Below are 23,870 nucleotides of genomic sequence, written 5' to 3' on the forward strand. Positions count from 1 at the left end.
CTGAACAAAAAGTCAACTACAAGATTCCGAAGGGGTGCACCTGCTTCTGCTGTACTCCCAGTAACATTGTTGATGTTACAGTAAGGATTTTCATGTACACTTGTTTTATGTGAGCAGGTATAGTTAAGGCAATAAACACAGATTAAAACATGTCAGCTATTGAATCAGCTGAGGAGTTAACTGACCTACTCCGTAATCTACTGTAGGTATATATAAATCTGCATATCTATGCACCAGAGCATAATAAGGCAGCAAGGATTTTGTAAATTTCATAACTGGAGTCCTTGTATATGAAGTAATTTTGCTAGAGTTTCTGGACCTCAAGGAGCAAGATATAGCTTGGTCTAGTATTAGTAAATGCAGTCAAACCTTCTCCATTAAGTGGAGGTAAAATATATTTTAGAAAACAAACTCTGGGAGGGAAGAAGAACTCATTTTTGAAAAGTGGATACCCACAGAGGATGTCAAAGCTCCATATGGCCTCTCAAATCAGTATTTAGCACACTAGTGTTCATTTTATATACCCGCATGCTAATCTGAGCATCCTGATGGAGAATTTGGGTTTCTAACTAAAATTACCACACTTGCAAATTGAGCCCCTGACAGTAGGCCTACCTACAAAATCTATTTAAATATTGTTTTAGTGTTTTAACTTTTGCCTCACAGATTTCATGGAAACTTGTTTTCTGATGCACATGCTGAGCTGTTAAATTGTGTTTTCTTTTTGTTAGGAAAGGAAGAGAGGGGATGGCACACAGGCATAAGTGAGAATATTTTAGAGACAAACACTCTAATGAAGTGTCCTTGAAAAGTTAGACAGCTGGGCACAGAGAATTGATGCAACCATCTGGTTAATTCTTTGACAGTAATGTTCAAAGTAAGCAGCTTGTCATATTGATACAGCCTGTTACCTCTGCTGTTATTATTATATATAATTATAAACTGCATTGTTTTTGCTTTTGTGTAAAAAAATATGTATACCTTTCATTGAATGATATTTTAAAACTTAAAAAATATTCACACATATTACACAGTTGCATATCAAGAGATATTCACTTTTCCAAAGCCACTGTTGTAACAACTGTTCTCATTTGTGCAGTATAGAACATTGGGCAAGTTTTTACATTCAATGGAAAGAAACAAAATTCAAAATAATGAACATCCTTATTTTTTAGCATCTGAGTACTTGCTCATTTAGGCTCAAATCATGAAAAAAAGTATAGAGGTGGTTTTGAATAATAAGAGGTGGGGGGAGGTGAGGAAGCATAATTAAAGAAACAAACAATCTGGAAATTCATTTAGTGTGTCTTTCTGTGTTACCAAACAAAAGTGTTTACCAGAGTTGTTTGAAAACTTAAAGAAAATAAAGCTTGAAAACTGGAAGGGAAAATGTCAGTTTATGTCCTTTGAGAAACCCTTATCTAAAAACAAATCAGAGGTCTTATTTTAGCTTGTTTCTTGCACTGAATTGCAATTTTTGGTTGTGTGGGATGGGAAATGTGATAAGGAAGAAAAAATAATTCTGGGTGTTGGTTTATAACCTTTTAAGCTGTACATCACTCTCTTGCAGCAGTTTTAAGTCTATTTTTGATCCAGAAAGGAAAAGAGATTAAAACACTACTAAAGGATTTTTCCATCTATCACATCTATTGACTTCTTTTTTACAGTTCTTTTACTTTCCATGAACCTCCCCAGTCAGGATTATATGGATATGTGAGTGTAAATGTGGTAACACTTGACAGCTTGTCATTTTATATAATTTCTATTAAGAAGAAGGTTTACAAGGCTTCAAGCCAAGTTGGGGATAAAAATTAAAGTGTTTTACACATGTAATGATTTCTGGATTTTGTTCTAGTATGAAATTTAAAGATGGTGAGTAGAAGGCAGAGGTGTAGTAGAAAATGCATATCATTATTTTTGAACCACTGAGAAAGTCTAGACAGTCTAATATTCTTTCTAGTTTCACCCTTTAGGGCACTGAAGATGGGCAGACTTCCTCAGCACTTACGTGATGTTCAATGGAAATCTAGACATGCAGATGTGAAATCCCCAAAGAAATTTGAAGAGCTTTCACTTTGCGTCACAAAATATTAATGAATATGAATGGCAATTTTTATAGATCTATTACCAACCAGTTGTCCATAAGCACCCATTTGAAGATTTGAAGATTAATGATGTGGCTTCCCCAAAGAAGAAACTTATAAACATAAATAATTAATTCTATTTTTACATAAATTCACTGCAGTCTCTTTCTGGATGTTGGCATTTAGCTAGAGAATCTCCAGCTGTGTAGAACACATGGACTTGTAAAGCCAGTTACTCACGGGATTTCTGACATCTGGGAGTGAAGCCCACAGTGGAAACACAATGGGTAATACAACAAGGTAGGTGAGCTGCTTGCGTGGGGTGTCAGGCCAGGCCAGGCTGAGTGGCTGGTCCTCATCCTCTTCATTCTGTAAAACAAACTGCAGTGAGCAGAGTATTGAAGTGGATAAATGGGGCTAGGGATTGTTTAAATTGCGGCCATTAGGACTGTACTGTATTTCAGTAAGAACGCAGGGGGTCTGAAAACATCACATTAACACCACATCTTCCTAGCAACATTAGCTAGAACAGTCAGATGGTTTGGGCCAGGCTATGTGGTATCTTTCCAGCACAGGCTGCCTGACAGTGTCTGACTGCATCTATACTGACAGTGATGCTGGTCCCTTGGGATGCATGGAGAAGTGTTGCACCTTCTCCCTGGAGGGGAGCAACACCTGCTTTGTGCCTCTGATACGTTATTTCATCTTCCTGCAGGCTCTCCCCTGGGATATGTGCTTGTCTAACCAGAGATCAAAACTGGTCTGGACTGCCCCAGTTCTGACCAAATAGATTGATATTTGTATAAATATATGTGTGGTGGTACACATGCACAGATACATGCATATATGCATAACAACTATATATATGTGAATACATGTATATACATGTATACATATACACATATATAACTTTTTAAGCTCTTCTGAGTAATTTAAACATTACTTTTCAAGATACATGTGCATGTATTCCCTTGTTGAAAGGACCATAGGACAATTCAGGCTGGCAGGGACCTGGGGAGCAACCCTGCTCAGGCTGCTCAGAACTTTGCCCAGCTGGGATTTGAAACCCCACCCCAGAGGTGAAATCACTTGACACTTCCGTGCTCTGGCTCCACAGCTGAGCTGTTCAGGTGAGGAAAAGTCTTCTCATCTCCACCATGAGCCACTTGTGTTTAGACCTGCCACAACACAGCAGTCTTCTTCACAACTTAAAACAACATAAAACTAAAAGAAATTCATTCCTCTCTTATTTGAGTAGCTGATTCTAACATCAGTCTTTAATATCCTTTTATATGTAAGATCTTCACCTCTCATCTGTATTACAGAGTTGATGTATAGGGACCTTTTCCCCGACAGAAAACATTCCAGCTGCCACACGTTTCTCTTTCCCTAGTTTGCCTCTGCCACCAAAATGGAGCCCTTTAGACTGCTGCAGAAATAAAGCAAAGTAAGCACATTTCAGCCTTTTGGGTCTACATTTAAAAACAACCTATTAACTTTTATGGCAGGTAGGCAATGACTCTAGAATTGCACATGGATCTAACATTGCATAGAATATGGCAAAAGGGAAAAAAATGGCCTAAATGGTCTGTCAGACAGAGGTGTATAATGCAAATCCTATTCAGACTGTGGAAAGATTTTTCTAGAGAGCTCCATGAAGTAAGTCCATGAATAAGTCCCTCCAAAAAAACAGTTGCATGGGGAATAATCAACGGGAGTTAGATATTTGTGCACACCTACTGAACTACAGTCTTATTGGCATCATGGAGACATGGTGGGATGGCTCCCATGACTAGAATGTTGGAATGGAGCGATACAGGCTCTTTAGGAAGGACAGGCAGGGGAAAAAACGGAGCAGCTGGAGTGTCTGGAGCTCTGCCTGGGAGTGGGTGAGGAGCTGGCAGAGCCTCCCTAAAGGGAGGGCAGGGACAGGTGACATTGTAGTGGGGGTCTGCTACAGGCCACCTGATCAGGAAGACCAAGCAGCTGAGGCCCTCCATAGGAAGAGAGAAGCAGCCTCATGTTTACAAGCCCTGGTCCTCATGGGGTACTTCAGCCACTCTGGCATCTGTTGGAGGGACAGCACAGCAGGGCACAGGCAATTCAGTAGGTTCTTGGAGAACAAGGAGAGGTGTTATGTTGGACCTTGTTCTCACCAGTAAGGAAGGGCTGGTGGGGAATGTGAAACTCAAGAGCAGCATTGGCTGCAGTGACCATGAAATGCTGGAGTTCAAGATCCTGAGGACAGAGAACAAGGTGCACAGCAAGCTCGATACCCTGTACTTTAGAAAAACATACTTTGTTTTCTTCAAGGTTCTACATGGCGGAGTACCACAGGATAAAGCTCTGGAGGGAAAGGGAGCCCAAGAAAGGTAGTTAATATTCAAGGATCACCTCCTGCAAACTCAGGAGCAATGCATCACAACAAAGAAGAAGTCAGACAAAAATGCCAGGAGGACTGCACTGATGGACAATGAGATCCTGTCCAAACTCAAAAGAAGGCCTACAGAGAATGGAATCAAGGACAGATAGCCTGGGAGGAATACAGAGAAGTTATACGAGCAGCCAGGGATCACATTAGAAATGCAAAAGCCTTTATAGAATTATATATGGCCAGGAACATCAAGAGCAACAAGAAAAGCTTCTTCAGATTTGTCAGTAATAAAAAGAAAGGCTAGAGAAAGTGTGGACCCTCTCTGGAAGAGACCTGGTCACCTGCGATATGGAAAAGGCTCAATGTCTCAAAGGCTCAATGAAGTACTCAATGGCTTTCTGCCTCAATTTTCACCAGCAAGTGCTGTAGCCACACAGCCAAACTCACAGAAGGCAAAGGCAATGACTGGGAGAGTAAAGAACTGCCCACTGTGGGAGATCAGGTATTCTACCTGGACTTGTGGAAAGCATTTGACACTGTCCTGCACAACATCCTTAACTCTAAATCAGAGAAACATGGATTTGATGAATGGACCACTTGTTGGTTAAGAAATTGCCTGAATGGTTGCACTCAAAGAGTTGCAGTCAGTGGATCAATGTCCAAGTGGAGACCAGTGAAAACTGGTGTTCTGAAGGGGTTTGTAGTGGGACTGACAATGTTTAAAATCTTTGTTGGTGATATGGACAGTGCAAACGAGTGTTCCCTCAGCATGTTTGCAGATGGCACCATGCTGTGCCACTGGTGATGACACCAGCAGTTGACATGATGGCAGGAAGACATGCCATCCAGAGGGACCTTGGCAGGCTTGAGAGGTGGGCCTAGGCAAACCTCGTTAAGTTCAAGGCCAGGTGCAAGGTCATGTATATAGGTCTGGGAAATCCCAGGCACAAATGTGGGCTGGGCAGAGAAAGGATTGACAGCAGCCCTGAGGAGAAGGACTTGGGGGTGTTGGTTGATAAGAAGCTCAACATGAGCCAGCAATGTGCGCTTGCAACCCAGAAAGCCAGCTGTATCCTGGGCTGCATCAAAAGAAGCATGGCCAGTGGGTTAAGGAAGGTGATTCTTCTCCTCTGCTCTGCTTCATGAGACATGAGACCCCACCTGGAATACTGTTCTGCGGTTGCCAGCACAAGAAGGACATGGACCTGTTGGAGCGAGTCCAGAGGAGAGCCATGAGGATGATCAGACAGATGGATCATCCTCCTGTGAAAACACATTGCGAGGACTTGGAGTTGTTCGGTCTGAGAAGAGAAGGCTCAGGTGAGACTTATAGAAGCCTTCCAGTACCTAAAGGGGTCTACAAAAAGCTGGGGAGGGACTCTGTGTCAGGGAGTGGAGTAATAGGACAAGTATTATTGGCTTTAAATTGAAAGAGGGCAGATTTAGATTAGATGTTACGAGAAAATTCTTCACTCAGTGGGCAGTGAGGCACTGGAAAAGGTTGCCCAGAGAAACTGTGAATGCCCCATCCCTGGAAGTGTTCAAGGCCAGGCTGGATGGGGCTTTGGGCATCCTGGTCTAGTTTGTGCTGCTCCTGCCTGAGAAATCAGTCCTTTCTGCAATGGACCTGTTACTCTTCCCATAGATTGTGAGATATTACCCTTTCTTAACATTGCTTACATAAGCCTTATGACAAATGCTATAAAAAGCAGTCATTTAAACGACCACATCAGTTACCTTTATGAGCAAAAGAATTGTTGATGAAATGTCACCATATGTTGGTATTGTTCATAACATTTTCTACTTATTGCTTATTTTGGTTGAAGATCCAGTCTTAATTATTCAACAATTAATTGTTGAATATAGTTCAACTCCTCAATCGCCATGAAGTGATAAGATCCTAGACAAACAAGCCCACCTCTTCCCTTAGGCTCTCCTGACATGGAGATGTATGACTATGTCACCTGACATATGTGTACTGAAGTAAGCTCCTGTTTTCCTCTTGACGCATTGACAGACTGTAGCTATTTTGGGGATTATATGCTGATGTCAACAGAATACTGGGTTTTGTTAACCCCTATACTTTGTGAAACTCTCAACTTTTGTGATTCTAAGATGGCAGTAAAGTGTCTAGGTCGTAATTGCTATTGTTGTTAAAAGATTTTAAAAACACATATGTAGACACAATTTGTAACACTCCACACAGCACTTAAGAGGCTACTGAGCAGCTAAGAAGCTAGCCTTTGCCTTTAGCTTGCAGCTCTGTACCCTTTGGTAGATGATCAGTACCTCACAGCTATAACATATTGAATCCTGACTTTTGGGGGACTATGTTGGTGCAGTAGTTTGTGTGGTTACTTCCTAAAATGCAAATCCATTCCTTTTCCATTTTGGTAGATGCTCTTACAGTGGGAAAACCAAACTGAGCTGGATGTTCAGCTTTGAAATGTGATGATTGAGATAAAATTTGAGCACAAAAGGACCAATCGAAGGGTTGCCTAGGTAACTTTTTCAGAGTGGCCTGTGTATAATTCAAGCAGCAGATTCAGCAGGAATAAAGCTCCATAAATGACTGCTTCATAGAGTACCAAAGGACAAAGTATTTTCTGAAATTGTCATCTTTAAATATTAGCCATGATCAATAACCACATTTAATTATTACAAAATCTTTATGATAGTCTAAGTTTGCACATGAGTTTGTGCAATACTGGTGCACACATTATTTCAGCAATGGTCCTCATTCTGGTCTTGTGCCTGTGTCAAACAACATTGCTGTAGCATGAGCACAAAAGCAATACGAAAGGCAGTAGCAAAGCAGCACAAAGAATTACATCTGGAGGTCTTCCAGATGTGTCCTGGGGAATCTAGTTCCATATTTATGAGACTTTTTCACCTTCAGGTTGTACTGCCTCATCCATCTCCCTGTGATAACTGCACTCAAAATATATACCCAAACTTGAGCTCACAGTGCAGTAGGGCAAAACCAATTTTCCTTGTATCTCCGGGATGCATGAAAGATGCTACAGAGTGGATCTCCACTTCCCATTTCATATAAATCAGAATCAGCATCTGATTTTCAAATGCTGATTTTCCAAAAATCAGTAGAAGTAAGGATGTTAAACACAGTTTTAAATCTAGCTTGCATGAATTTCAAAGCAATTCTGAACTTCTTCAATGAGGTTGAAGAAATGAAAAGGAAAGAATTTTCACAGCTATAAAACCACACTAATGTGGGTTTATGCTCTGGACAACACTGAGATACAAAACGACTTAGCACAGATTTATGTTGGAGATTGCATACACTGTCTGTGGTTTCAACCTATCTGCAGTGAACATACTCCCTATGCATACTTGCTGTTTTCAGGAACTGATACTGAAGCAATATTTTTGATTTCTTCTAATCTGTGTGATGAAAACTCAATTGCAAGGTTACATGCACTTCAATTCTACAATGCCAAGAAGAAATACTTAATGATATACATGGTGGAGTTCAACTACCTACAAATAGACATGTTGGTGCCGTTTGAGGCACCTTCTGGCATCTCATTTGACCTCCTGGTACATAATCAGAAACACAGAATATTCTGCTGTTTTATAACAGACCTGCCACCACACTGATAAGTGATTTGAGGGAGGTGGGAGAGGATCAAGTAGTAAAAAATCTCTACAGTTTTGTATAATATGGCAAGATTGCTAGGCCAAGAGGATAGAAACAGCCACACTAAGTCATAGGGGTCTGGAGAACAGGTCTTATGAGGAGAGGCTGAGGGAGCTGGGGTTGTTCAGCCTGGAGAAAAGGAGGCTCAGGGGTGACCTTATCACTCTTTATAAGTACATTAAAGGAGGCTGTAGTGAGGTGGGGCTTGGTCTATTCTTCCATGTGCCTGGTGACAGGATGAGGGGGAACAGGCCAAAATTTTGCCAGGGGTGATTTAGGTTGGATATTAGGAAGAACTTATTTACCAAAAGGGTTGTTAGGCATTGGAATGGGCTGCCCAGGGAAGTAGTTGAGTCACCATCCCTGGAGGTCTTTAAAAGACATTTAGATGTTGAACTTAGCGATATGGTTTAGTGGAGGACTGATTAGTGTTGGGACAGAGGTTGGACTCGATGATCTTGAGGTCTCTTCCAACATAGACAATTCTGTGATTCTGTGATACACAGAGACCATTTAGATCAGTATTTTGCTTCTGGCAATAGCCAGACATAGGTACTCACAGAAGAAACATTGGAATGTGTCATATGTTTTCATCTTCCTTGAATTAAAGGTTTAGCCAGAAGCTGCATTAGATCTCCATTTGTAATAGCCGTTAAGTGTTTCCATTAAATTCTCATTAGGTTCCATAATTATTTACACTATTTATTTACTGTATACGATTTTATTTTTTCTTGCTTGTGCTTGGGGTTGTCTTTTTGTTACATATAACTTTTTGCTGCTGAATATCATATTTATACTCATGCATAGATGGGATATATGCTCTATTCTAATGCACATTAATCAATAACAACCAAATTAATTTTCTTATAGGCAAATGATCCCCTTGCATGTCCTACCAAGGCTAGTAGAATACATCTGTAAATAATAAAAAATATAGTTTTGATTCCTTATTTTGAAGAAATTAGACAAGAATTGTCATTTTGTTGTGCTGTCTTCCATATATCTGTAACAAATATTCTTTCAATATTTTCTTTTAAATGAGTGTACATATATGCAGAATCTTATTTTTGCTACTTCAATTTTCTTCTATGTAACTCATGACAAACAATGAAGAGTGTACCAAATCTCCCAAGTTTTCATCTTTCACACATCCTTCACCCAAGAATATCTATCCAATTACTTGTTTGTAGTCCCACATACGAAATCTCTGACTGGTTTGCTCAGGACTGATCTGATGATTTCTCCTAATCTCTCAGGAAAATCTTTCCAGAATCAGAAAAATACAGTGTGTTTCACTTTATATAAACAGCACCAACATATGGTGACCTTTCATCAATAACTATTTTGTTTATAAACAACAACTTATAGCAAATTCCATCTGCCAAAGTCAGAGTGTAGTCACTGCTTTTAGCAAACATCAGAAAATTATTGCTTCCTTGGATGCTCAGACTCAAAATATATTATCTTAGTAAAAACAATTGCTTATCTGGCACAATATCAGATGACTGCAGTTTTACTTTTTTTTTTTTTTTTTTTTTAACTGATGTTAGTAAAACATGGAAAACAAGTACAATGAACCACCTCAAATTTTCTGAAGTATTGAAACTGCCACCATTTACCAAGTAGTCCATATCTTATAAAAATAAAGCATACGAATTGCAAATATTATTATTGAAGATTCTGTTAGCCCAACAGAATTGCAGAGCTGAGTTATATATTCACATGATTCCTGGTGCATTTTGACTTACAATGTTGTTAATCAACAAAAAAATAGCATCAGGACTCCAATAGAAAGAAAACTGCAGGCAGGCACTATTTACAGTTCAATTTCCTCATGCCAAAGGATATATTGTAACACCTATAAAAATGCAATTTATTTATTTGCTTGGTAGAGCTGCAAAGGACCATTGAATTTATTTTTATTTTATTTATTTTATTTTATTTTATTTTATTTTATTTTATTTTATTTTATTTTATTTTATTTTATTTTATTTTATTTTATTTTATTTTATTTTATTTTATTTTATTTTATTTATGTTTTATTGGGAGTGAGGAGCTTTGTACAACCAAACTCCTTACAGTGAGTGAATCAACAAAAAAATGTGAAGTCTCAAAATGTTACCTATCTTAGATGCAAGTACTGATTTTCAGTACTGATTTTTTTTTTTTTTCCTTAGCATAGCAAACCTCATGCTCATTTGCTTCATTAGATAGGCAGAGGACAAAGGCTACGGTAAATTGTGGAATAGCTTCAAGAAGTCTCTGCTTCAAGATTCCTGTGTTTTGATTGGATTGATCATTTATCTTATGCTACATCTTATTTGGAAAAATATGGAAAAAAATGTGAGATAATTAAACTAGCATGGCAATTTCTGAGGAGCAGCTAAGACAGAAAACAATGTCTTTCCACCCCCACTCTGGAGCAAAATTCAAGTAGGGAGTAAAATTAAATCCCCAAGCTTCTCAAATGTGTTTGGTATATATGGACCCTCAATTTAGTGCAGGTAATTTTTATTAATCCTCTCTGCACTGTGAACTTACTGAAAATATCTATCCTTTGAGTGGAGGCTGTGGGAAGGAGCAAGGCATAGACAGGTATTTACTCCAGATCCTGTTATTGCTGCCTGTGTCCTCTTGGGCTCTTGTGAAAATAGCTGAATGCATGGTTCCCAGAGCCTATGTGCAGTTTTCATGTCCATGCTACTGCATCTCTTAGGGGAATTGAAAAAGAAATAGTAACGGCTACGGTGCTACGGAGATGCAGCTGAAGAATAAACCTTTGTCATCGTGCCATTTTATCCTGTCCTGGTTTTCAAGTCAAATTCCATACAGCAAAAAAAACATGGAATACACAAATCAGTAGCCTTAGGAAAACAAAGAACAATCTGTTTTGATGGCAGCACAATGCTCTTTAAGTTACAAAAAGCTATATTGGCAAACAAGATGCAGGCATTTATTTTAGGCTCAGTGTGGCAAATGAAAAGAGTTTTATGCATTGGAAAAACATATTTTTAATGATGAGACAAATTACCAGGCATGCTGGAATATATCACTGTCTTCCAACAAGGGCTGCTCTCGTCTCCTCTACCCTCTCTCTCCAAAATGAAAATGTTTTATATAGCCCAAGAAAGATAGCCTATGACAGAGAATGCATGGCTAGATTCGAATCATGTTAATTTGGTGCAAAGAGAATGAGGACTCCATGGCAGGGGAGTGCTGCCTCTGCCAGAGGCTCTGTCCTGAAATGCTCTGCACTATGCTGCTGCTCTTTGCTGGGGAAAGCAAAATACACTTTACCTCACAGTTTCTCAGGTAAGCAGTTTAGATACAATAAAAACAATAAATCAGCCATGGCATTTTCCTATTATACACTGGTTGCCTTATCTTTTCGTGGAAAAGTTGTCTCTATCATGGTAGCATGTAAACATTTTCCAGAAAGGTTTCCATGGAAACAGGTAAAAGTGTGCGCATGTGTACATGTGTGTGTGTGTGTATGTGCGTAGGTGGGAGGAAAAGGTGTTATCTTCAGCCTGGGAGCTATTTTTAGGAAAGCTACAGGTTTAAACGACTATGTCTCAGCACACTTAATCAAATGCTTGTTAAGGAGGTGGCAGTGGGTGGAGGGAAGGTAATTGGACTTCTCAAAAGGATCATTTCTCTGAAGGACACCCTATAAAACATTTAATGAGATACTGTCAGTGTCCTTTTCGTCTTCTTTCACTTTGCCACGTGCGCTCAGTATCACTCTATGAAGTTTCATATGACAGAGTTTTCTCCTTTGTGGCAGCCTGCTAAAGGTTAAAAGAAAGAATGCAGCAAGTAGAACAAAATCCCAAAGGAAGATGGAATATCCAGCAGGAGGGAAGGCAATATCTGGCTGCAACTGAAGCAGGAATGTCTTACAGACTGTATAATGGAAAGAGGTATTGTTCCCTGCTGTGTTGGTTAGGGCTGGGAAAGAGACCACAGACATCTGCCCTTCTCGGGGGCTGATCCTTTTTTATCAAAGTGTAGGAGATCTGTGGATGTTTCCAATGGGAGTAGTATTATATGCGTATTGCTGTCTGGGACAAATGACTGTATTTCTGGAGACATTTTCTGGAAAGCCTTTCTAAATTTCTGCAGCTATAGCACAAAGGAGTTCACCTTGTTGAGCAAAGGCTCCTCTCACAAGAGGAGAATTGAAGTTCCTGGATAGGAGTGGAATAGGAGGAATGGAATTAAGAGCCTAGGGAGAAGCAAGCAAGACTGTGGAGTTTGGAAGAGACAAATGAAACAACAACAAAAAAGGAAATGAAGTAAAATTCATTCTGGTTCAGGAAAGCTTGTGAAAATCATTAATGAATAGTGCCCTTGACTCTATTGTGGAGTATTTCAGCCTTGTTCAATGAAAAAAGAAGGAAAGGAGGAAAGAATGAGAATCAAGAAAAAATGTGAAGATGAAAAAGAAATCCTAAGGAAACCAGTAAAGAGACAGGGAATAATAATTAGTGGAACTTGGAGAGATATGTATTTTTAAAGAGCTGTTCAATTTACAAATATATGAAAATTAAATAAAACATAAAATCAACTTTTCCCTTTCCTTGTAGTTTTAGCCTGAGACCTTCTTTACGTAAGGGTACTCTCCTCAACATCATGCTTTTAAAAGAATAGGAGTTTTATACATAAGATGGATCTATTTGCATATTCTCTTTGTAGCAGTGGAATGTATGATTTCTAATTAACTTTAAATCAATTTGGACGTGTCCTATTGGATGCGTTTGAGCTCCCAGCCTTGGTACAAAGAAGATCAAAGAAGCATAGTGAAGACCACAGCATGGTAGTAAAAACTGTGACTGTGTAAACTCTTGGTAAAAACAGGTGAAAGGAACAGGCCGGTGATCTCCCAGCACAGACCCTGTCCAGCTGATCCTGCATGCCTGCTTGTGTGTGTCCACTTGGTGCCTCTGCTGGGATGCTGCTTTAGGGATCTCCCAGTTAGTGAAGTAATGAGAATAAATCTACTTTTTGCATTTTCGCTGCAAGTCTGTAGTTGTTCCCACTGCCTGTCTGTGCTGACTCACACACCTGCTATGTGAAAACACCCTTATCCCAGTACACGGTTTTCAGGACAATATTTTTTCCCCAAAGGCATATTTGCAGCTTGATTCTTCAGGATGGACAGTCTCCAATCTCTTAAGTTCTAAAATAACATCACTGGGACACAGAGTTACTAATGTTATTTTTTTAAGGAATTTATGAGTCTTTCTAAACAAGTTTATGGATCATGAAAAGAAATATTTGGACATATAAAATTGGAAAATTGGAGAGAAGCAAATTTTATACTGTATTTACAAATATACCACAGAACTTCCTTTTGGTTCAGGATAGGGAAAAATCACCAAAAACTCAGGCCACTAGATTGAATTCTACTCCCAGACCATCCAGGCAAATGCCATCCTCAGGGTGAAATGGTGAATACTTTACTTGTTCACAAAAGGATCAAAATGCAGGAGCATTTGTAGGTCAGGACTGAGCTGTAATGGGAGAGTTTTTGTGGAGGTATGAGAAGGAGAAACTATTGTGGGGGTCTAGCAGGCATATTATCCTGTACCTTCTGTATTGCTTCCCTGAACAAAGCTGTTCTTAGAATGGATACCATTGTCTTAAAGATACAGTGGTTCCCAGGCATACAGTCTCTGTATAAAGTTTGGAGAAGCTAGAGAAAAAACCTCAGGAGGGCAATGACCAGTTTCCCATTCTCTAATTATAATCTTAATCAAAGAAGAAGGTCTTGTGAATGCTGTTTGCATGATTCTGCTGTTGCCTACACTTCTATAATTAGGGGTAATCCTATTAGTGTCCATGAAGTCAATATACAAAGCAGAACAAAACTGAAGGGTGTTGAATTTGTCCTTCTCTGTATTTTTCTCATTCCTGCTTGCTGGGATGATGAACAGCAACAAAAGCAGCCAGAGAATTAAACATATTAGAAACAGGCAGACTCACCTTTCAGCAAACTTTGGTTGAAAGTTTTCTAAGCATATTTTCCTTGGATGTCAGTATGAGAAGATAAGGTTCTTGTTTTATTTTGCTTTCATCCCTCTTGACCTTTGCTCCTCCTATTATCTGAATCTTTTTTATTTTATTTTACTCCCTTTCCTTCTGTTCTTAAACTGCTTGTCTATGATCCATTGTGTTTTGTTAACTTTGAGTATCTCAGAGAAGGCAGTGTTAGCTTCAGGGTGATACCACAGCTTGAGAAGGTGTACCAGGAAGCTGTGCACAAAACGCTAGGCAATAGATCAAGGAAGGTTCTCTGTACAGAAGAGAACTGGCAGAGAATCTCACAGAAAAGTACAGTCCTAAGTATCACTTAGACCTATTTATTTGTTACATATATATCACGGATGTGTAGACTATTTTTATTACAACTTTTCAAAAATACTGCTATATATTTTTAAATTACCAAATAGCTTCCAGCATATCAATAACTGAAACAGTCTGAGGTAGCAACAACTGATAGGTTATCACTAGAAGAGGACAAAATTAGAAAGGCCACTGGGGAGGGAGCCAGCATGAGCCATCTCAAAATGTTATTAGGGGATTGCTATTTTTGTTGTGACAGCAGACGCCTAAAATCCTTTCTTTCAGATTGATGGACCTAAAACTGCAGAATCACTCCTCCATCAGTTGCAAGCCTTCCTTCTTGCTCCATCTTGTCATTTTGACAATGATAAACAATGTATCCCTCTTCCAATACAGCAGAGCACATTTTCAGAATGTCCTAATACTTTCTTAAATTAACATAAAAGTTCCAAACCTTCCCTGACTGAAAGTTTAAGGTGTCTAAATGGAGATGGGAGAAACAGGAGGAAGACATTAATGTGTAATGTACTCCTACAATAATTTTCCTTTCTTATCCTGCAGGTGTTTGAGATTGAAAATACTGTCTTGAATGATGAGGCTGCTCGACCTTGCAGATTTCTGAACAAGCTCAGAAACCATTGCATTACAATGCAAAATGATAGCGTATGGACATTGCTGTGAAATATGATTGCTTAAGATTATTCTTTCTTCTTTGTTTTCACTGAACAATCTCAGTGAAAAAAATGTGGCAGAGCAAGACTAGTTTCCTTCTTAAGCTACTGAGTGCTATTAGAGTCTATTAGAGTTATTGTACATCCCACAGACTGATTTAGGTACATGCTAGCAGGTTACTCCAGGCTATGCTATCCTTTATTGAACTTTGAGAACAGAAGTCATAAAGCTACACTGCTTTGGATTTTGTTAATTATTTTGCTGAAGCAAAAGAATTTTCCTTACCTTAAAATGATGAGTATTAAAGTGAAAGGTATTTGGAGTGTTGAGATTTTTAACTTGGTAGATTTTACTCATCTCATTTATTTAAGGATAAGGTTTTGTTGGTCTAACAAGGATCCTGTAAGTGGCTTGTCAGTCTGGACAGCTTATTTTCTTTACAGAAAATATAATTTAATGCCTACTATGCTCTCCTCTTCTGTCAGACTCATTATAATTATTTGATTATGTGGAATATTGGAAACTAACCATCTCTTTCGATGGATCTTTATTCTCCATTTCTATTCCCAGGGACAAAAATTAACTGTGAATAGTGAGGAATTAAAGCTTTTTCCCCTTATCTGGTGTACTAACCCCAGCTGGCCATAATCCACGTCACTACTCCACCTCTACCTTTGTAAAGCATTTTTTACAAAGACTCATTCTACTATGCATCACAATGTTCTTTCTCAGTCTTGCAGACAGAGGCACAAAATTGGAAAACGTATTCCATGTATATACATGATCCTGTCAAATTCTACTCCTTGTGAGGGATGATAGTGTTTAGGAAAGAGCCAACAGAAGTAAATAAACACTGCTACTTGTACACCAGTTTGATTTTTTTTTTTTTTTCCTATGGCTTGCATAACCTTTAAAGGAAAGAATTTTACCTAAAATGATTTTGTTCAAGTCATGAACAAGGCAAGATTATCTCTGATGTGGACTAGCAATTTTAAATGAAAAGCAAGTGAAAACAACAGAAATATTGAATACTAAGCCAGGGGCAATTCAAAACAAAACACAAGCGTTGCCTTTTTTTGCATGATTTTGCTGTATGCAAACGCAAGACAGTTCATCCCATTTTTAGTAAGAGGAAGCTCATGTTATGGTATAAGCCTCTTTTCAGCCATCTCTTGCAGCAACTTTCTTGTGTCAGCATAGCCTTAATACAACTGTACAAACAAAAGCATTATACAAGCTCCCATGTCAAGGACTATTTTTAACAAGACTTTTTTTCTTTAAGTGGGTTTTGCTGCCCCAGTCTAAAAAAGCAGTGCCAAAGTTTAGCTAAATCAGCTCACCATCATTTTCCACTTGTTTGCCTGCTTGGCATGTAGGTTGGATTAATAACATTTAAAAAATATTAACAGTCATTAAAAAGGGGCCAGGGAGGACCTAGTTTTGCAATCAGTTATACTTGAAAATTACAGCTTATTTATGAAATAATTTAGTTAATTTGTATAGCTATTTCAGTAGCTACACAGGTTATGCAGTTACCTGGTTATTATCTACAAAATATATATGCTAAAATAAGTCAATTTAAGAGTATAATTTCTTCTTCCATAGATTTTAACTGTATGCAAGAGAGTCAGAGAAATACTAGTACGGTCTATTTGTTGAATTTAATTTGTAATGTCTCAAGATAAGAGAATGGAGAGTGGAAAAGTTTGTGTACAGCTCCTGTTTTGGAGCCCCTTTTTGCAACTATACCATGAAGCTCAACATGACAGGCTACCTTCTCAAGAGAACAGGCTCTGTGCAGTGTGATTTTAATCAGACAAGCAATTTTCATTAGCCTTATTCAGGGCTGTGAACATTTTATCTGATAAGCAAAAATGTATTTCCTAAAAGAATACATTTCAGACTACTGGAATATATCTTATGTTACAATGAAGTGCAAGGGTCACAGGGGATATATGTGCAAATAGACCTCCTTATACACATATATGGCAAACCTTATTCTCATATATTGGGTCCAGTAGTAAACAAATATTAAATATATTGTAGATGGGTCCTATTAGCAACTTCTTGCAATTAAGACACATACTTCCAGTGAAAAGTACAATCAAGCACGCAAAATATTTGCCAATTTAAAAATGAAAGAGACACTAACCTCTTCTTCAACATTATGGGCAATTCCATTCTGCACTGGTCCTGAATCACTTGGTGGTGTTACTGCAACTTCTACTTTTGCACTTTTTTCTGTGTCATTATCCATAAATAAGAACAAGAAAACAACAGAGCAGAATATTAACAATCTATTGGTGAAACTGGTGCATTTAGTCTGTGTAAATAATCAAAATCTGATGGTGGACGAACACCTGCCTTAGAGAGAGACTAAAATTCTGGCTTCCATTTCTCCCGCACACATTTTGAATAAAATTCTTATGAGTGGTGAGCTGGTGATTGAAGAAATTATTCTACTGGCAGTTATGTTCTAAAAAAATTACATCCCTGGCAATACTTCATGCTCTTTGTTTATGCTAAACTTAATGAACATAACACTTCAGGTAAAACGTGGTGTATAGTGTTCTACCCAGACATTAATGAATGCAGATGAAGGGATATATTCAGTAAGAGATAACTTTTATACCTCACTAAACTCTGCAATTCATAAAGTTACATCTGAATTATAATAAAGTTCTTTCTTCTGCAAAAACATTGGAAAAGAATAAACAGAATCCCATTGCCCTTGAGCAAAAGTCTTACAGCGATTGAAGGGATAAAACTGAGCCTTCAGTTTATGGCACTGAATTTATTCAAATTTATTCTTACTTTTTTTTATCTTGGAATTCTCTAAACAGCAATCATCTCTTTTGGCATGTACTAGATAAAAATGTCAATGGCCAAGAATCCCTGGGACAATTTGAAGTTCAGAGGAATAGCAATAAGAAATGTCTGACTCAAGTTCAGTGTTCCTTATGGTATGCTCTTATGCACATAAGTAAATACAGCTGTCAAGTTACATTACTGCTGTCCTGAGATTCTTCTAAATTAAAAATCTGAGATCACAGCCACAGCAGAGTGCCAGACTATTTGTAATTATTTCAGTGCATGTGCATTGTCCCTTAACCCCATACCCAGCATTATAGTTTATTAACAGAATGTCCCATTCAATTGCTTGATTCTGGAAGTAAATTTTATCTAAACATAGCACAAGGTCAGAAAAAGTATCAACTGAGAAAATGATTCAGCTTTTATCAGACACATTTGGATCTTGTTTTCTAATGCGGAGAATATGCCAAGGTAAAGTAGAGAAAAGAAGTCATAATATGGACTTTTCTTTTTGGAATAGAAACTTTTGAAGTAAAAGACAAATACTTATTCTTAATGGCAAGCCATAATAAACTAATTTTGTACAGCTAACATAGATGGGCTTAAATGTATTTCAGCAAACAGTAGACTCACAAATCAAATCTTAAATATGAAATCTCTTTCTTTTTGTGACAAGGGTAATACTACGTAGAATTTATATGATCCTAGACCAGTGGTTCTTGATTTCTGAATAATCCAAGATCTCATCTATCTATAATATAGAAGTCATTTGTATAAAATTTCAGAAGCTTTTCACTTACTCAGTAGAAAACTTATAGGGTTCCATGAGCTGTGAAGGGTTGAATGCTACTTCTTTAAGATAGGTAAAATATGCATGCATGGCATGAATGCATGCATTCAGTACGTAAAGGATTGGGCAAAGCACCATCAGGTAATAAGTTGGTAATGTTAAAAATCAGCCGTGGCTACCTCAAGCAGTTCCTTTGGATTGTGGGGATGGCATTTATCTTGCAGAACTTCTGAACAAACTGGATTTTGTTTAACATCGCATGAGGGCTGAACTAACTCAATGCTGTTGTTCTCTGCTTATATAAGAATTTCAGTAACATGGCCAGAGAGAAAGTACAGAGCATAATCCTGCATGTCAGCGGTCTGTTTAGATCCATGGGTTGAACAGGTATATTACAGGTATATTAAATACTACAGCACATTATGCCCTTGCATCAACCTTTCAAAAGTCAGTATATTTATTAAATTTCACAGGCAAACTGCAAATACATTTTGCCTCTTTATTTATGCCAGTTCAGCACTTGTCCAAAATCAGCATTGTATTTATCTCTGCAGTAATTCTGGGAGGCTTTCTAGATGTCTTATCAGACCTTCTCATCTTGCACTTAACTCCTATCCTGTCCTTGGGTGTCATACTCTTTTCTGAGGGGAATCAGAATATGTTTAGTAAGACAATGAAAATGAAGTAGAAGGAGAAATTCACTTCTAAGGATTTTCAAGTAAAATTTAACAGTGAAAAAAGCCCTCAGGAGTAAGTGATAAATCTGCACGGCTGCACTCACCGTGATTAGCAGCTCCATTCTGTCTTTCACTGTCTTCCACCTGGCACTTCTTTTTGGCAATCTTATGCAGAATTGAGGCCCTTTCCTTGAATTTTCCTAAAAGGAAGGATTATCATTATTCAAATGCATACATTTTGAGAGGCAAAGTTTTTTGCCACAGCTCCATAAATCAGTGCCAGTAATCCATTCCCATTCCTCCCCAAACAGCAAACATGTTATGAAACACTATCTTATTAAAACTTTTTTCCTTCCAGTGGAAATAAGATTTTTTTATTTTTTATTTTTTTCCTGTTCTGAGAACTCTGCAAGAAATAAGAAATGAAAAACAAAAAAATATTTTTCTTTTGAAGAGGCAGTCAGTAAAGTTCCTGTTACAAAAGTACTTCTGTATGATCTGAGACTAAACAGAAGATTAATACAGATGAATAAAGATATTAACAACAAATACAGTTTCAGATCTCAGTCAGTATTACAGTGTCACAGAATTTCAGATGAACCAAAATATTGCATCATGGTGACCTTTGTTAGCTTTGTCAATTTGTACTCATTCATGTCACTGTAATTTCAACAGGTACTTCAGATGGAGAGGAAAAAGTCTTCATAATGAATTATTTCCATTCCAGCTTCTCAAAGGAAAATTTTCTTCTCACCCTTCCAGGTGGTTTTTGTCTCCTATCAGGTTAAGCATGAAATTCATCATCTAGACTGTCTCCAGGACAACTCATTACCCCCTAAGAGAAGTCCCAGGTCACTCTTTGTTGCCCACTGAGTCCAAACACCACATCCAAATTAGGCAATGCCAAAGCTGGCAAATATTAAGTGAAATTAATTCTTCCCTTTTTCTACTTTGGTTGAACTTTCTATGTAAGGCCTCTTTGGGTGGTTTATGACTGTCTATGTGTTGTAGAAAGACACTGTATATGCTCTGGTGCACAAAGAGTGCAGGCTTAAGGCCAAAAGATATTTCAACAGAATCACATGATTGATTAACAATGGGAAGTACAGAGAAGTCATGAATTAACTCAGGTAGCTGGGTAGACTCACTGCTTCTAGATTAAAATTAAAGACATGCAAGAAAAAATATTTGGTCAAGAAAGAAATCCTCTCTTCCCTTCTAGCAAATGGAAGCTTATCAGAAACAATACCATCACAAGAAAATGTTTCAAATTCTTGTACCAATGTTTTCATATGTGCAGAAATGTATGCACAGTGCACAGGGACTTGCAGCTACTATTCACGTGGAAGTAGAATTATTGTGTCAACAGCAAATCACTTGGAGAGTAATAAAAATGCCACAAAGATTTAATAAACAGTATTGTCCTTGCAGTAGCCCCTATCTTTTCACAAGCACATCATGCTCAAAAATAAATAAATAACTAAACAAGCAAACAAATAAATAAATAAATTAGTCATTCACAACATATTGCAAAAGTTATCTTAGTACATGGTACCTAAAGTAAAACTGCCTGCAGAAGAGTACTGAAGAATAGAACACAATGCTAAATAGTAAGCCACTTCATTATTTCAGTGTGCAGGGTCAATGGCAGAGATTTTAATTAGATGGGGAATAAGAAATAAAGAGTTAAAGAAAAAAAAAAAGAGAGAAAGAGAAATGAAGTTTATTGGGATATGAGATGACACAAAGAAAAAAAAATGATATAAATAAAAGGAAAAGTATATTTCTAAATATTTTAATCTGAAATGCTAAGTCAAGCCAGCTCTTAACTTCAGTTGAAACACAAGGGCCATTTAAGAAGTGCTTCTCCAGATGCATGCATAGATTCTGAGAGGTGCCTGCATAATTTTCATACAACACATATGTCAGTTTGCTACAGGATTTCTTGAAGTGTCAGACTCCAACTCATCTTCATATATCTGAAAATTTGGTCTGTGATACCCAAATACCCAAATGTATTTTTTGTGAGCAATGAAAACTATGGAACTGAGATTTTTTTCTGAGAAACATATGTGGAAACATCTATGTTTTCATCTATGCCAGGATTATTTTAATTTAAGACCCAAATTTTAAACAGTATATTAAAGTGATGCAGACTTTGATGAGGATACTACATTTTTTTTGTCTAGGATTGCTTAGAAATAGTTTAGATTTTATTGTTTCTTTTTTTTTTTTTTCTCTGAGAGAGAAACTCGAACTGAAAAGATCTCCACAGCTATTCATACTGTTTTAGATCAAATTAATTGAAGTTGTCCTTTTTATTTTTTTCTTCACATTGTCAAGTGTCTCTCTTCTTTAGGAAGAATTTCATATATTGACATTTGTAAGTCACACATCCACCAGTTCTTTCAGGAGGCTGTTCCACAGTTATATGTCACTGTCATGGAAATTAACCTCATCATTTGAAATGGAAAGTGTTTTTTTGCTTATCTTTATTTCTCAGTATATGCAAGCTTCAGCTTATATTTTTTTACATCATTACCTGCTGTTCAATTCATGCAGTGTAAGTAATAAAACAGTGTGAGGAAATGATTAAAGGACATAAAATCAACTATCAAAAGTGCCATTGCAGGAAAGAAGTAATACTAGACTGCCTGAAGGCACTGAGATGTAAAAGAAAGCAGAGCTGTGGTTCCTCCTTCCTAATCCTTGCCCTTTTTGTCTACTAGGTCCAAACAAACCAAATCAGAACTTCTTCAGACCCACCAAGAACCAAGAAACAAGATATTTTTAAGTTATTCAAATTTACAGAAAGCCTCAAAAATTTCATCTTAGGCATACATGCTCTCTTGTGCTTTTTTCCTTATCTTTTAGTGGCTAAATGAACCCATAGGAATTTTATGCTATTCTTAATTCTTGGAGAAGCTAGAAGCTTTTGTTTCCTCTTTAACAGTCCTACGTGCTATGGGTTTTACTACCTAAGCATAATTTTTACAACAGGTGCCATAAGAGTGTAGATCAATGACAGTGTTTGACTTCATGGATAAAAATAGGATAATAAAAATAGGATAATAGCTATAGAAAATTCTTAATTAATCTAGATTTGCTGAACTTGGACAGACATTGCAATTCTTTTACCTTTAAAAAGCACGACCCAGAAGGAACATGAGATCAAGGCTGGGTGATTAGGAAAGAAGGTAGCTTAAAGTTAAATTTCTTATATATGAATGTATGCAAACAAATCAGTAGTGTATAATAAACATACACCTTGATCTGCATGAGTATATCCAGCTAGCATCAGCTGGCCAAGATTGCCTTCCTGATCATGGACATGTTAAAAATGCAATCATTTGACTACAATCTAAATTATGGGCTACAGTTTCACCTCTGATTTTACAGAAAAGTAATTTATCTTCAGAAATCTACTGGTTTAAAAAATGTAAGACTATCATTTGTCTTCTTCTTAGTCTCTGATCAAATGTAAATTACTACACATATGTGCCATCAGCGCTATAGCTGAGCTTTCATAATATACCAAATCTGTGGTTGTTGAGCAGTCTGAACTGTTCCTACCAGTCCATTTGGTGACCAGCTGTGGAACAAAGCTGGGAGGTTGCAACTGATCAATTTTAGAAATTTGCTTCGTGCACTTTCTACTTAAACTGTAAAATGCTACAGAAGTGCTACATGAAAATATGTGCAGTTTTGTCATGTTGTAGGCTGTTGGTGGAGGCTACTTGACACAGGATTAATGTGAGGTTCTTTTCCCATCTGGTAGGGTATATTGTCTCTGTGAGTTGGACCTGATTAATTGGTAATTAATCTAAAACAATTTGTGAGGATGAAAATCATTTGTTTGCTGATTATTCAGCAATTAATTGAAAGTCAGCTTCTGACCAAATAGAGCAAACAAAACAGATCAGTTCCTAAGACCTGGAGCACAAAGGCCCCCAGTGGCCTTTAGGCTGTATCTGGTATTGTCAGCTAACTGTCACATTTTGTCTCTGCTTATGCTGATGCAGCAACAAAAATATATGTGCCCATGCTTCTCCATCAAAAGAATGAAAGATCTGCTGGCTACCTCCATTCAGGGTATGGGTGGGAGCCCAAGGATAAGGATGTACAGCATTAGAAACAAAAATCTGGAATTTGCAACTGGATTTACACATTACTGTGGCTAACTGGTTAACTTACTGTAGAAGATGTACAAAAAGCTCAGCCAAAAAAAAGAAAAAAAAGAAAAAAGGAGAGAAAGGGATAATGAAAATATGTGAATAAGTGTAATGTGGAGTGATGAGGATTATATTTTTGAATATCCAAATAGAGAGTTGAAAATATAGCACACTGATCTAAATATAGCTTCTGGGATACACTATTCATTATTGCTTTATGAAATGCATTTGAAAATGATTATGACAATTGTATCGAGAAGCTAAACTGTATTGCAGACTTG

At 37.6% G+C, this 23,870-nt stretch overlaps 1 protein-coding gene across 1 annotated transcript in view; it reads right to left on the reverse strand.

The window, feature by feature from the left end:
* Positions 1–23,870, reverse strand: part of SLC24A2 (solute carrier family 24 member 2) — a 115,595-nt gene that overhangs the window by 6,592 nt on the left and 85,133 nt on the right. The window contains exons 6-8 of the mRNA XM_032205491.1: positions 19,522–19,617; positions 17,289–17,377; positions 2,325–2,453 (exon numbers count right to left, since the gene is read on the reverse strand). Of these exons, the coding sequence (XP_032061382.1) occupies positions 2,325–2,453; positions 17,289–17,377; positions 19,522–19,617 (314 nt within the window). The remainder of the gene's footprint in view (positions 1–2,324; positions 2,454–17,288; positions 17,378–19,521; positions 19,618–23,870) is intronic.

The sequence above is a fragment of the Aythya fuligula genome, chromosome Z (assembly GCF_009819795.1).
Source record: "Aythya fuligula isolate bAytFul2 chromosome Z, bAytFul2.pri, whole genome shotgun sequence".
Classification (NCBI taxonomy): domain Eukaryota; kingdom Metazoa; phylum Chordata; class Aves; order Anseriformes; family Anatidae; genus Aythya; species Aythya fuligula.